Below are 15,059 nucleotides of genomic sequence, written 5' to 3'. Positions count from 1 at the left end.
ATCTGCCAACCCTACCAAACAGCCCATGTGGGCCCTCAAATCTACAACCAAATCAAAATTGTCAATTTCAAATATATTTTTGGGTAAAACCGATTTTCATTAACTCTATGTTAAAATGGAAAATAAAAAAAAATAAATAAATAATGGAATTTTTAAATAAGAGCAAGGGCAAATCAGCCTTTTAACCACAATATAAATATCCTACAGTTCGCTTTCCAACACTACATAGTGCGAAGACCGCAGACAACACACGCACACACTCTCTCTCTCTCTCTCTCTCTCTCTCGAACTTTTCTTCGAACGGGTCGTCGGCGAGAGGGGTCTCCGGTGAACCTCCGGCGATAGACGACGGTTTTGGAATTTCGAAACGGTATCGTTGCGATGGCTTGAGTGGGTTGATTGTGGAGGAGGAGTTTTAGCGGTGGTGGCGAGAGATGGGGAAGGTAGGGTTGGGGTTGGCGGTGGGGTGCGCAGTGGCGACGTGCGCAATCGCGGCGGTGATGGTGGGGAGGAGGGTGAGGAGGCAGCGGAGGTGGAGGAGAGCGGTGGCGGTTTTGGAGGAGTTCGAGGAAGCGTGCTCTACGTCGGTTTTGCGTCTGAGACAGGTAGTTGATGCTATGGCGGTTGAGATGCACGCGGGTTTAGCCTCTGAAGGTGGTAGTAAGCTCAAGATGCTTCTCACCTACGTCGATAAACTTCCCAATGGGTATGTACATACTCAACATTCCATATCAATATATATATCTTGGGTTTTCATTTGATTGAATAATATTGAGAGGAGTTTTTAATGGGTGTTTGTTTTTGGGGTTGTTTCAATTTGAAATTTTGTGATTTGAATCTTGTTTTGAGGTGTTATGTTATCTGATTTTTGATTGCTATATAGAACTTTAAAATTTGATAGTATTTTGTGGGGGGTTCCTCTTTCTTTATCACATTCTTTGTATATTTTAGGAATTTGAATGCTTTTGCCTATTTGAGTCTGATTCTTGTTTTTGGTTGGTGATTGATTTTTTGTTTCAAATTTGATATTCTCATCTATCTTTGTTGTCCCAGTTTGATAGCTTGTACTTTATAATTGTTTTGGGTTTTTTGTTTGGTTGTTGCTGCTACTACTGTTTGTGGCAAAATCGTTATTATAATTGTGGTTTCTTCTTTTTTGATGATATACCCATAAAAAGGTTTTTTCATGCCGACACATTTAAATGGACCACATACTATTTGTTTTTTTTTTGTTTTTTTATTTTAGGATTTTTAAAAGCAGTTTCATACAGTTAATATTGTAACCTGTTTTTGTTTTGTCATTCTGCACTGTGATGGAGCAATCTTTTAGCTGCTTTATTGGAGAATTTTTTTATTCGAAACTTTAGGCATCATGGGAAATACTTATATTCTCATTTGAGTATTGTATATTTGGGAATTCTGGGCCTTGGGCTCCACAATTGGGATCAGCTGGTGGTCTTTGATTGGTTTTTATTTAAATAATTACCAACTGATTCTCGAATTGTATCTGGAAAAATATTCCATTCCACTGTCATCCTCCAAATTTTAATTTGGTTTTGTTTTGATGGGAGAATCGTTGGATATCCATACATGATTGGATTTTATGCATAAATATCCTAGTAGATGTGAATATTGGTCTATTTATTATTGTATAATTTTCAGGTATATACAAAGCATATAACATCATTAGATTACCTAATATTTGAAATAATAGTGGAGATTTTTGTATTCTCTGCAATTTTCACTATGGTCTACCTATCATTGTGGACTTCATTGTTGCAATAACTGCAGAGGGAGGTAATCAACTAAATGATTCCAGAGGTTTATTATCCAGTTTGTATGATTGAGAGACTGTTTCATCATTGTTAACTTACATTGCTGTCTTCAATTCTAACACTGGCTATCAAAAAATACGATATGACTTGGGATATTTTTTATAGCCACTTGTCAACTTCTTTTTCTTTTTTCTTTTGGCACCCTCTTTCCTTGGTGTACTTATAGTTGATTATGCCTGAAATTCCTCCAGGAGTGAGAAGGGAACCTATTACGCGCTAGATCTTGGAGGTACTAATTTCAGGGTCTTGCGTCTTCAGCTTGTGGGTGATAGGTCTGCCATTCCTGATCCTGATGTTGAAAGGAAACCGATTCCTCTAAATCTAAAGGCCAGCACAGGCGAGGTGGCCGAGTTTGTACCGCATACGTTCTACTACTTCTGAGCTCAATTTTGCATTTTCTTATCTTATGATATTATTGAAACTGGAATGTTCTTTTGCTGGCAGGAACTCTTTGATTTGATTGCTTCATCACTAAAAGAGTTTATAGAAAAGAAAGAAGGAGTTCATGAACTATCAGCAGTCAAAAGAAGGGAACTTGGATTTACATTCTCGTTCCCTGTGAAGCAATTGTCTGTCTCGTCAGGCATTCTAATCAAATGGACGAAAGGTTTTACCATTGAAGACATGGTTAGTTGGATAGTGATCTAATAAGATGTACCTGTGGATGCTTCAAATCATTTTGAACTATGTGATGAGCTGCAATATAGTTAGGAAACATTCCTTTCTTGTTGATGGCAAAGTTGGAATTTGGATATTGCCTTCAGTGACATTGGTCCTGGGGCATCACTTAAACCATTTGAGCTCAATTGGTTTGACTGGGTTGTGGCTGTGATGAGCTGCAATATAGTTTAGTCTTGTTGATGGCAAAGTAAAATATAGATCTCCCCTTCAGTGACATTGATACTGGGGCATCACTTAAACCATTTGAGCTCAATTGGTTTGATTGAGTTGTGGCTGTGCTGAGTACAATACAACCTCATGTTTGCTTAACTTGATTCAAATTATAGTCTTAATAATTAGAGAAAATGCCTTTCTACTAAAAAAGAAATAGAAAATAATCTGGAATCGGTGATTATTCAAGAGACCACTGGAAATGGAGATTTATATGGTACAAAAAATTTTTTCATGTCAGGTTGGAAGAGATGTTTCTGAATGCTTACAACAAACAATGTCTAAAAAAGGCGTAAATATGGGGGTAGCAGCACTTGTAAGTGCTTTCTCAGTTCCCGTTTAAGTCATTTTACTTTCTGAATGTTCTTTTGCTAAGTGTTGAATAAATATATTTTGTGTCCATATATATGTATATATTTAAGTGTGTAGTGTGTACTAAAGGTTGGTTGTGCATGTTCTTGTTTGGCTGTTTGTTGTTCAATATATTGCTGGATACTTCAGTACATTATTGTGGATTGGTACTCTTTTAAAATAGTACATATCTAATGCTTGCTTCATTTTTCGTCCTGCCATCCTTTATGTGTACCGTTTTAAAATACTACCGAGTGTATGCTATTACTGAGTGCGTTAACTGTATGCTGAGTGTGTTAAATGTATGCTATTATTGATTTTTCAAATTAAATATATATGTATATAAGTGTGCGCAATGTGTGTTATTATTATGTTTTTCCAATTACATCTGTAGTATTGAGTTAGGAATTCTTTCTTTTTACTGGAAAATGGGTCTTCAATAATTATTAATGGATGTCTAAAATCAAGCTTACCAGTAATTGATCACTTAATATGTTACTTAGAGCTTTTTCCCGTAGGTTCTCATTTGTTATTGAAATATTCATCTGGAAATCTAGAAATACTGGAAAAGCATGTCATTCGTCTGTGGATTAGGCTCTTTGTGCACAATCAGCTTTGACTGCACACTGGAAAATAATGTTGTATGCTGTATTAATCCAACCTGGAGCCTATAAGAATATATTTTTGTGAAGGTTGACAAGATTTTGAAGAAAAAAATTACTGTATAATTTTTATTTGTATGTGTTTCATTAAAACTCAGCTATGTGGTTTCGAACATGAAAGCAGCCACTTAGTGCAAATTATAGATATGTACCCAATCTACCTCTCCGAAACCCCTCATCTAATGGGAACTGAATTGGGCGTACATACTTACCAATTCATTTTCTTCTCATTTTTCTAAGCCAACTAAACAAAAGGGGGAAAAAAGGACTTCTTCCTCTTCATTTTCTTTACCTATCTTTTCAGTTTCACTTTCCTTCTACAAACGCAAGATCCAAGCACAGGGTTGGTTTGTGCCATTAGTTAATATCTGTCACCCTGATACGTCTTCGCTAGCAAGAGGAATGTTTAGTTTTTTACATGAACATTAGTTATTTTGCTGTTAGAAATTAACACTTCTCTTTTTCATTCCCCCCCCCCCCCCCCCTCCTCCTCTTTTGGGAGCTCACTGATTCAGGGATTTCTGTTTGCATGTCTTGATAAGACTCACATACTTGAAGTTCTTCAATCCATAATCTCTTTTCCTCAACTTATGATCTCTTTGCATGATCCTATCAGTTAAAACACTATTTTGAGTTTGTTGTTCATTTCCTAAAGATTCTAGTACTAGGAATGGCAACGGGGCGAGGCTGGGCCGGGGACTACCCGTCCCCGATCCCCGAAAGTAATACCCCCCCCCCCGGTCCCCGATCCCCGACGGGACCCATAGCCCGGCCCCATCCCCGCCCCCGACCTCGGAAAATCCCCGGTTTTTATTTTATTTTTATTTTTATGTAAAAATCTATAAACATCAATAAGCATTCTCAATCACCCTTCACTACTGGATGTATAAATTTTAGAATTTATCAGTTGGAATATCAACCCTAATAGCTTCATTTTTTTAATTAATTAGAACTCAGCCACAACAAATAAAAAAAAGAAAAGAAAGAAAGATAGAAAGATCTTGAAACAACATACAAATTTGAATCATGTAGCAACATCCATTTAAATCAATAAACATCAATAAACATTAATAAACAAAACATCCTGAAGCAACATACAAATTTGAATCCTATAGCAACATCCATTTAAATCAATAAACATCAATAAACATCGTGTAGCAAAGCATCAATAAACATCCTGTAGCAACATCCATTTAAATCAATAAATATCAATAAACATTAATAAACATCTTGTAGCAAAACATTAATAAACATCAATAAACATTAATTCAGCAGCCCATACATACACAACCCACACACAAAACATCATGTAGCAACAAAATAACACAAACAAAACATCTGTCCAGCAGCACACACAAGAAAATTCAACAAGTAACAAAGAGAATAATTAATCCCAAGCACAACCCGCAAGGGATAGGTTACCCAAAAGTTGAAATTTAAAAAAAAAAAAAAAATATCCATTACAACATAAAAAAGCAAATCCATTGTTTCTTCAAACCAATACAAACCACACAACTTCCATTATCTCCTTCAACTTGAATTCCTGTTAAATAACAAAAAGAAAAAACAAATAATTAATACTAATAATAAAATGTAAAAAATGTTAACAATTAAAACAAAAAAATATGACAACTAACAAAAAAGTGGCACATGACTGATCTGACTCGATCTCATCATCATCATCATATATAGTTGCATAGTCCACCGATTCCAATGTTGAATTTCCTAAAAAGTAAAGAATATAAATTCAATAGTGAAATTATTCCATGGTAATATAAATTATAAAAAGTGAAATAATAATATGTAAATTGGATAAAATAATACCTTTCATCTTTTCACCCTACAACCAACTTTGTGCACACATTAATACTTCTAATATGTTTGGATGAAGTCTACTACGATGTGGATTCACCAACCTTCCGCTAGTACTAAATGCTGACTTAGAAGCAACAGTGGATACAGGAATAGTTAAAATGTTCCTAGTTATTGCCTTTAAGGTCGGATACTTTGGTCCACTAGCTTTCCACCAATTCAAAACATCAAAACCTGAAGTTCTTGGCAAAACATCATCTTCTAGATAATGGTCCAACTCTGATCTTACATTCTTCATTTTTTTACTTCTCTTTCTACTAATAAACAAATCAAATTCTGAAAGGGTCTCTGTAACAATTTCTGGATGAGCAGAAGAGTCACCAACAACATCGGTCTCCATACCAACTCGATGCTGATACTCTTGCAACAAATCATAACAAATATGACGAACCCTATCAACTTCATCTTCAGCTTTGTCTCCATAAAGTTTTTTAAAATAGAACTCCAATACACTCATTTTATACCTAGGATCAAGTACAACTGCAACCCCAATAACACCATGTATCACTAACCAATATTTATCAAATTTTTCCACCATTTTTGATGCCATTGTTCTGATCACTTCAATTTCACAAGAGAGCCATTGAGACAGTGTCATCCTAATCTCACATAAAGTTGGGAAACAAACATTGGCTGTGGGATACTTTGTACCAGAAAACAACTCAGTGATAGAAAAAAAAATCTTAAACCTCTCACTAATTTCTCTAGCAAACTCCCATTCTTGCTCAGTTGGCACAGTCTTATATTGGGACTCTCTAATTTTCAACCTAGAAAAGACATCCTTATACAATAAGGCTGTCTGAAGCATCAAGTAGGTTGAATTCCACCTTGTTGCACAATCAAGTCCTAATTTCTTAGTATGTGGAATACGCAATTGGTTGACTGTTTCTTCAAATTTTTCTACTCTTTTTGGTGTTGCTGTCCAATAAGTTACACTCTCTCGAATTTTCTCCGCACCAACTCGTATGACATCCAATCCATCTTTCACTATCAAATTCAAAATATGCGCACAGCAACGCATATGAAATAAAGTACCACCCAACAAAAGCGATGAATTACTTAACTTATCCATCAACATGGTAATCATGGCATCATTTGTGGAGCAATTATCAACAGTAACAGTCGAGATTTTTCCATCAATATTCCAATCCATCATACACTCAAGCAAAGTATCACAAAGAACTTCTTTTGTGTGTGGACATGGAACATAAATAAACCTAAAATATGATATTCATAAACAAGTATTAATAACATGCAAGTTGAACTTCTTTTGTGTGTGGACATGGAACATAAATAAACTTAAATGATTTGCAAATTTATAAAAATATACCTCAAAATGCGACTTTGCAATATCCATGAATCATCAATAAAGTGTGCGGTGACAGCCATGAATCCTTTCTTTTGATTGCTAGTAGTCCACATATCAGTTGTGATTGCCACCCTACTTTTATTATGCTCTACCAAACTCAATGTCTTCACCCTCTCATGATCATAAATCTTTAAAATATCACTCTTTATCGTATTTCGAGAAGGCACTTTAAACAATGGTTGAAGTGCTGCTGAATATCGTTTAAAACCAACATGGTCTACGATAGAGAGGGGATATTCATGCAAGATTATGGCATGTGACAACTCTTTCGTAGCAAAATCTTGATCAAAGATATAAGAATTCATTTTTGGAATCTCTCTACTAAAGTTGTTAGTTAACACTTTTTGCCTCATGTCCATCACTTTTTTCCGAGTACAACTCTTATGGTGATCATGCAAATGCCTAGTTCCATTTTTTGAATCACCTCCAAGCTGCTTATTACAATAATTACATATTTCCTTCCACACTCCATTGACTTGTTTTTTAAAATGTTCCCACACAACACTTGGTTTTTTTTTAGTTCCTCCACAAGTAGTATTAGACTCTTCTAAATCAATAACATGTTGATTAGAGAGGGGAGACGGTGAGTTCGTAGGTGCGTTCGTAACTGGCGATGAATGTTGTGACGCGTCACTCTCAAATGGTACTTGAGAGTTAACGGGTGCTTCAGAGTTAACATCTGACATTTTTAACCTTTATAAAAATAATATGGATTGAATTAATATAAATAAATTAAGGGGATGTGATCCAACTAACAGTACTAGAATGTTTAGTTCTTAGATTAGATCCTTGAGAAGACAGTAAAGGGGATGTGATAGAGTGTTCAACATGCATTATAGAAGATGCAATATGGGTTCTCCGCTAAATAATAGTTAGAGAGACTCCTAATCCAGAAGAAAACTCATTATTTAGGATACATTTTTCTTTCACATGCATATTTTTAAATATTCTTGATGAAGTAATTTTTAAAATGAAAAGGCCAGATCCTTGTCATCAGTTACAAAAGGGAAAGCAAACAGGTTCTGTCTGTGAACATTGATTATCACTAATGCAGCAAAACATGATTTGTGGCAATAATCATTTTAACAAAATGCAACCAAATTATATCTTCCATTAGTTCAAATAATCACTGTCAAACTGTGTCTGATCAATATAAGCTCCACATGCAAGGAAGCAATAGAATCAAAATACCTCCAGTCCGTAGAGTTCAAGCAAGCACTTAGATTGCAGGTCCTCTCCTCTGCTTGATGGCAATTCTGGTTCAAATTTAATCATAAGCAATGTCTCAAAAAATAAATAAATAAATAAACAAACAAAAAAACTGAACTACTGTAGAGACCATATGCAAATATTACTAATTGATTGATTATTCTGATAAGTAGATTACAGATAGAGCTAGTCAAATGGTGTTGAAGGTTAAATGGTGTTGAAAGTTGGAGTCTTGCCATGAATTTTGATCTTCTGGTTCCAAATATGGTGGAGATTAAATTGTTATAGTGTGGAGTGCATGTATGAAACGAATTTGAACCATAGATTGCTATTTCTGAGTAAAATTATGGGTGTGTAGACCTTTTGTCTTTTTTGGGGGGGCTATTGCAGAGTATTCAGTTCCAAGCTCTTAAGGAGATGAAATGAACAGATCTCAGGTTCAGCCACACACCACTTTTCAATTTCTGGTCTCTGGGTTTTTAGGTCCATAGACTTTCTACACTTTGAATACTTATCTTGACTGACTTTTGTAAGCAATAATTCAAAATATTCTTCCAATATGTTCTAAAACACATACAATTTATCTTATAACATAAATAAAAGCAATTCAAAAGAAAGCACAAAGGTGTGATGATCACAATAGACAGAGTATATATAATATTCATCATAGAAGGCAGAAACAGATTTTCACATACATGGCCAAAATTGAAGGGTGCTGATTCGGGTCCCATATCTGAATTGGATAGATTATTTATGAAAAAAAAAATATTAATTTAATAATAATAGTTACACGATTTCATCATATTTACCTTTAAAAGAAATAGATGATTTATTAGTCATCTATTTTTTCTATAAAAAAAAATTGATAAAATCATTAAATCAAATCAATTTTCTTTTTCTTTTATGAATAATCTACTTGTATAATTTTATTATAAGATAATCTATTAAAATCCGTACACAAGTCTAAGAATTTTCCTTCATAAATTTTTACTTAAATTGAAGATCCAAACACAACATAATAAACTCATGTACCCAATAGGGCTCTACAGTAGGAGAGTCCATTCTTTTTAACTAAAAATATCACAACAACATATACCCATAATCCCACTTGCTAAAAAAGAAGAAAAAAACAACAAAAATACACACACACACACACATATATATATATATATATATATATGGACAGAGAGAGAGAGAGAGAGGTGGTTTGATGATCACTTGTTCTTAGAGGTAGAATTGGAGGAACAAGAAGATGGGCCTTTGAAGATTTCAGAGAAGATTTGTGGAGTAATAACCCCTAATCCAGAAGATCAAAATTCATGGCAAGACTCCAACTTCTGTCATTACCCAAATTCCCAAGACCCAGCAATTTGCATCAAAATACTCCCAAAACCCAGCAATTTGCATCAATAATATAGACAGATTATCAATAATATCAACAGATCAAACCTGATGTGAAAGATAATGATCAACAGATTATCAATAATTCACAAGCACAGATTATCAGGGTCTGAAGGTAGATCTGCATAAAAAATACAACTGATTATCAATATAAAATAAACAAATTTAGAGAGAAAAAAAAAAACAGATCTATATTGTATTTTTTACAGATTTCTACTCAGATCTAAACACTCAGATATATATATATATATATATAATATACATATATGTAAACCTAGATCGAATTCCCTAGAGAGAGAGAGAGAGAGAGATACCTAAACAGAGATGGGAGGTGCGGTGGTGAAGGAGGGAGGATTGTCGGTGACGGAGGGAAGAGAGAGGGACAAACCAGTGGCGAGAGAGAGAGAGAGAGAGAGAGAGAGAGGAGCGGCGTGTGTGAGAGAGGCTTTGAGTGTGTGTGTCTGTGAAACCCTAACAAAGACAAGCATATGCATATATATATCCAGGGACAAAAGGGTCATTTTACCTCGGGGACCATGCGGTGCGGGGCGGGGCGGGGCGGGTCCGGTTCTGAAACACATATCCCCGTCCCTAGCTCGGATATCATCGGGAATGAATTTTTGAATACCGTCTCCGGCCCGTAGGGGATATTTTTCGGTGAATAACCGCTGAATTCGGGGTCGGGGGGTCGGGTCACCGTCGGGCCGGTTTCATATTGCCATCCCTATCTAGTATTGCATCATTTTTTTTTTCTTTCTGTTGTAACAATATTGTATTTAGAGTGCTAACGAGACGAGCTTCAGCTCATTCCTATTACTTGTGAATTGTAATTTAAATTAGCCTAGTCAGTTTTTGTTTCTTTCTTTTGATTCTGTTTCAGTCGTCTTGTCCTTAACTCATCAAGTGCAAGTTCATCTAGTCTGAAATTGTGCACAAATTGGTTCTCGCAACGCCCCAATAGTTAGTAATATAGACATATTCATGCATAAATGTTTAAACATGTTTATTTTATGTGTTTGTTACTTGTCTTTAATTATAAATGTAGTAACTACACATATGGCTAATGTACAAAGAATTTATTGGTCTAATTCGCTCTTTTGTAAGCAGGTAAATGATACTGTGGGAACATTAGCACTTGGACATTATGATGACGAAGACACAGTTGCTGCAGTGATAATTGGGACTGGTACAAATGCCTGCTATTTGGAGCGGGCAGATGCTATTATTAAATGTCAAGGCTTGCTTACTACTTCAGGAGGCATGGTATCCTTTCTTGGGTTCTCCACTGAAATATCGTATGTGGCTAAATTTGGGGGAAACGATAGCTAATTTTACTTATGATCTTATATTTTATTAATTAGGTAGTTAACATGGAATGGGGAAATTTCTGGTCATCTCATCTGCCAAGAACATCTTACGATACTGATTTAGATGCCGATAGCCTGAACCCAAATGATCAAGTAAGGTTCAGTCACTGTTAAATTGGTCCCCTTTCCTCCGCTTTGCTCCAATAATCTTGTGAATAACACAACCATGATGATCTTGCTGCAGGGTTTTGAGAAAATGATATCAGCTATGTATCTGGGTGACATTGTAAGAAGAGTGCTTCTCAGGATGTCACAGGAGTCTGATATTTTTGGACCTGTAGCTTCTAAACTATCAGTGCCTTCTATTTTAAGGTATGTTCCCATTTCCCTTTTAAATCTCTCCCATTCTTTCTCAGGCATGCAAAATATCAAATCCTTCCACAATTTCTGTAATTCAATGTACTCTGCTACTTCAATATTTTATTTTTTATTTTTTTTGTTCTCATCTACTTATCCTCTGTAGCTGTTTTAAAGGCATATGACATTCAATCTCGTACTCACATGTAAAAGACACCCTCACACAATTCCATAATTGATTTTTCTTTTCTTTTCCTCTCCATAATTGGCTTCTAAACTTCCAGTTATTTTTTTTTCCCTCTTTATAGTGGTCAATTGTCTTATAATTTCTAGGCTTCTAACTGCCAAATTATGTTTTCTCACTCATACTTCTGTCAGTTTCATGAGCCATCTTCTTTGATTGGTTTTTGCTGTAGCATTACCAGGCTGTATAACTTTCTTTTCATAGATTGAAAGCCTTTGAATATTTTATAGAAGATATTTTGACCAATGTGCAAAAAATTATGACATTTGGGAAAAAACACTGCTAATGATTTATGGGAAGTGTGACTATGGTCCAGTAGTGATTTGTAAGGAACTCTGGTTCAAAAAGGGAACATATAAGGGAAATGTTTTGAGTTACATGGATACAAAGGAAAAGTGTATGTAGTCAGAAACATTTACAATTCTTTGGTAGACGGAATGAAAAATGTATTCGGCATCTAAGTTAAGTTGATCAATGATGCTTGGTTCATGGCATTCTAATTCAGCAATTTATGTGGTGACACAAATATGTAAAATAGATTGCCGAAGGAAACTAATGATTTTCAAATCTTTTTCATTTGAATTTAAGTTACAAGTATAACCAGTTGAGTGGCAAACTTTTAAATTCAATTATTAGGATTATAGCTTTAAAAAAGCTGGTGGAAGGTGTTTAGCACAAGTTATTGCATTAAATTTATATGCCTTATTTAGCCTATTTTAGCCAAAACAAGCTAGCTTTTTCTAAGCTAGCCAATGGTGCTTTTCCATTTTAATTTTTGGACATTGGATAAAATGACCCCTAAATATTTTAGGGGTGAGTAAGTTTACATTTTCTTAATACCTATGGGTGAAGGTAACGTCTCCTTCCCAACAAAATTCTGCGAGTGTAATGATGTTTCTGAAGCAATGAATACTTGTGTTTATCACCAAGTTACTGGGTGGTTGTTGAGTGGCCTAATTTGATTAAAAGAGCTGTAAATGTAGAAAATTTGAAGAAATAAAAGTGAAGTGACTATGATTGGATCCAAGGTTGTTAAAATCGGGATCTAACATGGGCTCGTTGGAAGGGACTCGTGGATCAAATTGTAGAATTAGATCGAAAATCGTAAGATTCTACTTTTAATGTAAAACAAAATAAAAAATTATCAATAATGATAATATATGTTACGTAATTTAAAAAAGATTAAAGAAAAATGATAAATTTGATATAATGCATCTTTTATGTTAACATCAATTAGAAGAGATGTTTGAAAAAAGTGTTTATAGTCAAATTTTTTATATAGAAATACACATATACATATATATATATATAAGAAACAAATAATAACAAAAAAAAAAAATTGTTAGAATCAGGATCGGAGTAGAATTGGGATCGTATGCGATTCTACACGATTTATGAATAGGATTGTAGTAACTTTAAGATCCTACTAAATTTAAGATCCTAGTGTGATCTGGATCGTTTAAAATCGTAGAATCGTAAAATTTTTCAATCCGGACAGGAATTCTGATAACTATGATTGGATCATGATCCGAACACAAGGGGTATGTTTGGTTTGTGTTTGAGAGATGTGTTTTAGAGATAAAAAGTACGAAAACATGTTTGGTTTGGTTTTTTTTAAAAGATGTTTTGGAAAATTATTTTGAGATAGAGTTTTGGAAAAAGTGATTGATTTGATGTGTGTGAGAGAGAGATTTGTTTGGAAAACTTGTTTGGTTTACAAGTTTTGGGAAATTTTTTTGGGAAAATTTGTTTGGTTTGGTTATTTTTGAAAACTTATTTGTAGAGAAAATTTCCCAAATTTTTTTCAGAAAATCAAACCAAACGAGCCCAAGATTTTTGGACTCCTCGACATTTTTTTCACTCCTTTTTTTAAATTTAAAAAAAATAATAAAAAATAAAAGAAAAAGGAAAAATATAAACTGGATTTGCAAATTGGAATGAGAGCTGGTGCATGGGCAGGCTCACTGTTTGTTGTGCATGAACTTAATAATGCCCTGCTATTTTAGTGTGAATATTGATGTTAGATGTAAATAGTTCATCCTACTCGACATTAAATAATAGCGGTTTCTCTATTGCTTGGTCATTTTTGGTGAATTGACAAAATTTTCCCCCAGTCAAGGGTCCTGATAAATCATAGAAGCCCATAGTTTTGTCTTCACAGAAAAATTACTGTAGCTAAACCCAGAACTGCCCTGGCAATAGGGCAACAATACTGCCCTTAAGAAATCTAACATCCTGTGTGATTGATATTGTGCTTTCATGGGTTTTCTTGGGGAAATTGGGCTTTTGTCACCTCTTACATTGTACATGCAACATATGGGTCTTCAGTTGTAAAGGTTACCCTTTTCAGTCAAAAATCCAAACCCCTAGTCAATTGGGTTTTCATTTTAATCCAATTGCAAACATTGGCCACAGGGCATGTGTATTTAAAACTAGCTGTGGATTTTCTGTGATGTATTATGTCTTGAGTTGTTACTTTCTGGTTTCATCTCTAATACTAACTTTATGTCACTGGCCCCTCAATAATTTCAGTACAGAACATATGGCTGCTATGCATGAGGATGATTCCCCCGATTTGAAGGAAGTAGTCAGAATTTTAAATGATGTCCTAGAGGTAGATCGGTTTGCATCACCTACTTTTCAAATCAAAAGACTTATGAAAGTGACTAGTTATTTCAATACTGCAATCGACACATCATTCTTTGCAAATCACTTTCCACCCACTTATAACCCAAAGTATTGTATTACTCGCAATTCTTATGTTCTATGTTTTTTTTTTTCCTTCATTTCCCCCCACTCCATTCAACTTCAGATTCCCGGTGTCCCTCTAAAAGTTCGGAAGCTTGTTGTGAAGGTATGTGATGTGGTGACTCGCAGGGCAGCCCGATTGGCAGCTTCCGGAATTGTTGGCATCTTGAAGAAGATTGGTCGAGATGGGAGTGGTGGCATTACAAGTGGAAGAATCAAAAGTGGAAGTCATAGTAAGATCAGAAGAACAGTTGTGGCGATTGAGGGAGGTTTGTATACCGGTTATTTGATGTTCAGAGAATACTTGAATGAAGCCATGACCGAAATCTTGGGCGAAGATGTCTCCGCACATGTCATTCTTAGGATCACGAAAGATGGACCAGGCATTGGATCAGCACTCCTGGCCGCATTGTATTCGTCTTCCAATGTGGATACCGTACAGTTGCTATAGATACAATACGATTATATATAAATATAGCTCCTGTAAATTATAGAATTCGTTTTCAATATTTTCTATTATTAGCTATATATATAAGAAAGGAAAGGTTGTGTAAATGGTTCATGTATTAAAAGGTTGCTCTTGTTAACAAAATTTCCTTGGCTTATTTCATATCATAATTCATTTTTTCAAATGTTGTATTATGATATTGTTAGTTTTTGTTTTGTTTTGTTTTTTTTGGCTCTAAGTTGCGGATGTGTTGCATAATATACTTCAACTGACAATAATTTATTTTTGTAAAAAAGATAAGAAAAGGTGATTCTGTTTCATATATGAACTTCCTATTCTGCTGCTGACATATTCTTGTCCTGGTA

At 34.8% G+C, this 15,059-nt stretch overlaps 1 protein-coding gene across 2 annotated transcripts; it reads left to right on the top strand.

Annotated features, from left to right (window-relative positions):
• Positions 1 to 222: 222 nt before the first annotated feature.
• LOC114267786 (hexokinase-3) lies at positions 223 to 14,878 on the top strand. Of its 2 annotated transcripts, none has more exons than XM_028208848.2 (9): positions 223 to 706; positions 2,027 to 2,177; positions 2,280 to 2,462; positions 2,968 to 3,042; positions 10,698 to 10,853; positions 10,952 to 11,050; positions 11,142 to 11,269; positions 14,031 to 14,112; positions 14,311 to 14,878. In XM_028208848.2, exons 1-9 carry the CDS (start codon positions 435 to 437, stop codon positions 14,695 to 14,697), a joined length of 1,533 nt encoding a protein of 510 aa, XP_028064649.1. In that variant the 5' UTR covers positions 223 to 434; the 3' UTR covers positions 14,698 to 14,878. The 2 variants fall into 2 exon arrangements, with proteins under 2 accessions (XP_028064649.1, XP_028064648.1); XM_028208847.2 differs by having other exon boundaries at positions 226 to 706; positions 2,027 to 2,189.
• Positions 14,879 to 15,059: the final 181 nt, after the last annotated feature.

This window comes from Camellia sinensis, chromosome 12, assembly GCF_055761805.1.
Source record: "Camellia sinensis isolate YWXY chromosome 12, ASM5576180v1, whole genome shotgun sequence".
Lineage (NCBI taxonomy): Eukaryota > Viridiplantae > Streptophyta > Magnoliopsida > Ericales > Theaceae > Camellia > Camellia sinensis.
Note: the sequence above shows the minus strand (reverse complement) of the source record. Positions and strands in the feature narration are given on the sequence as shown.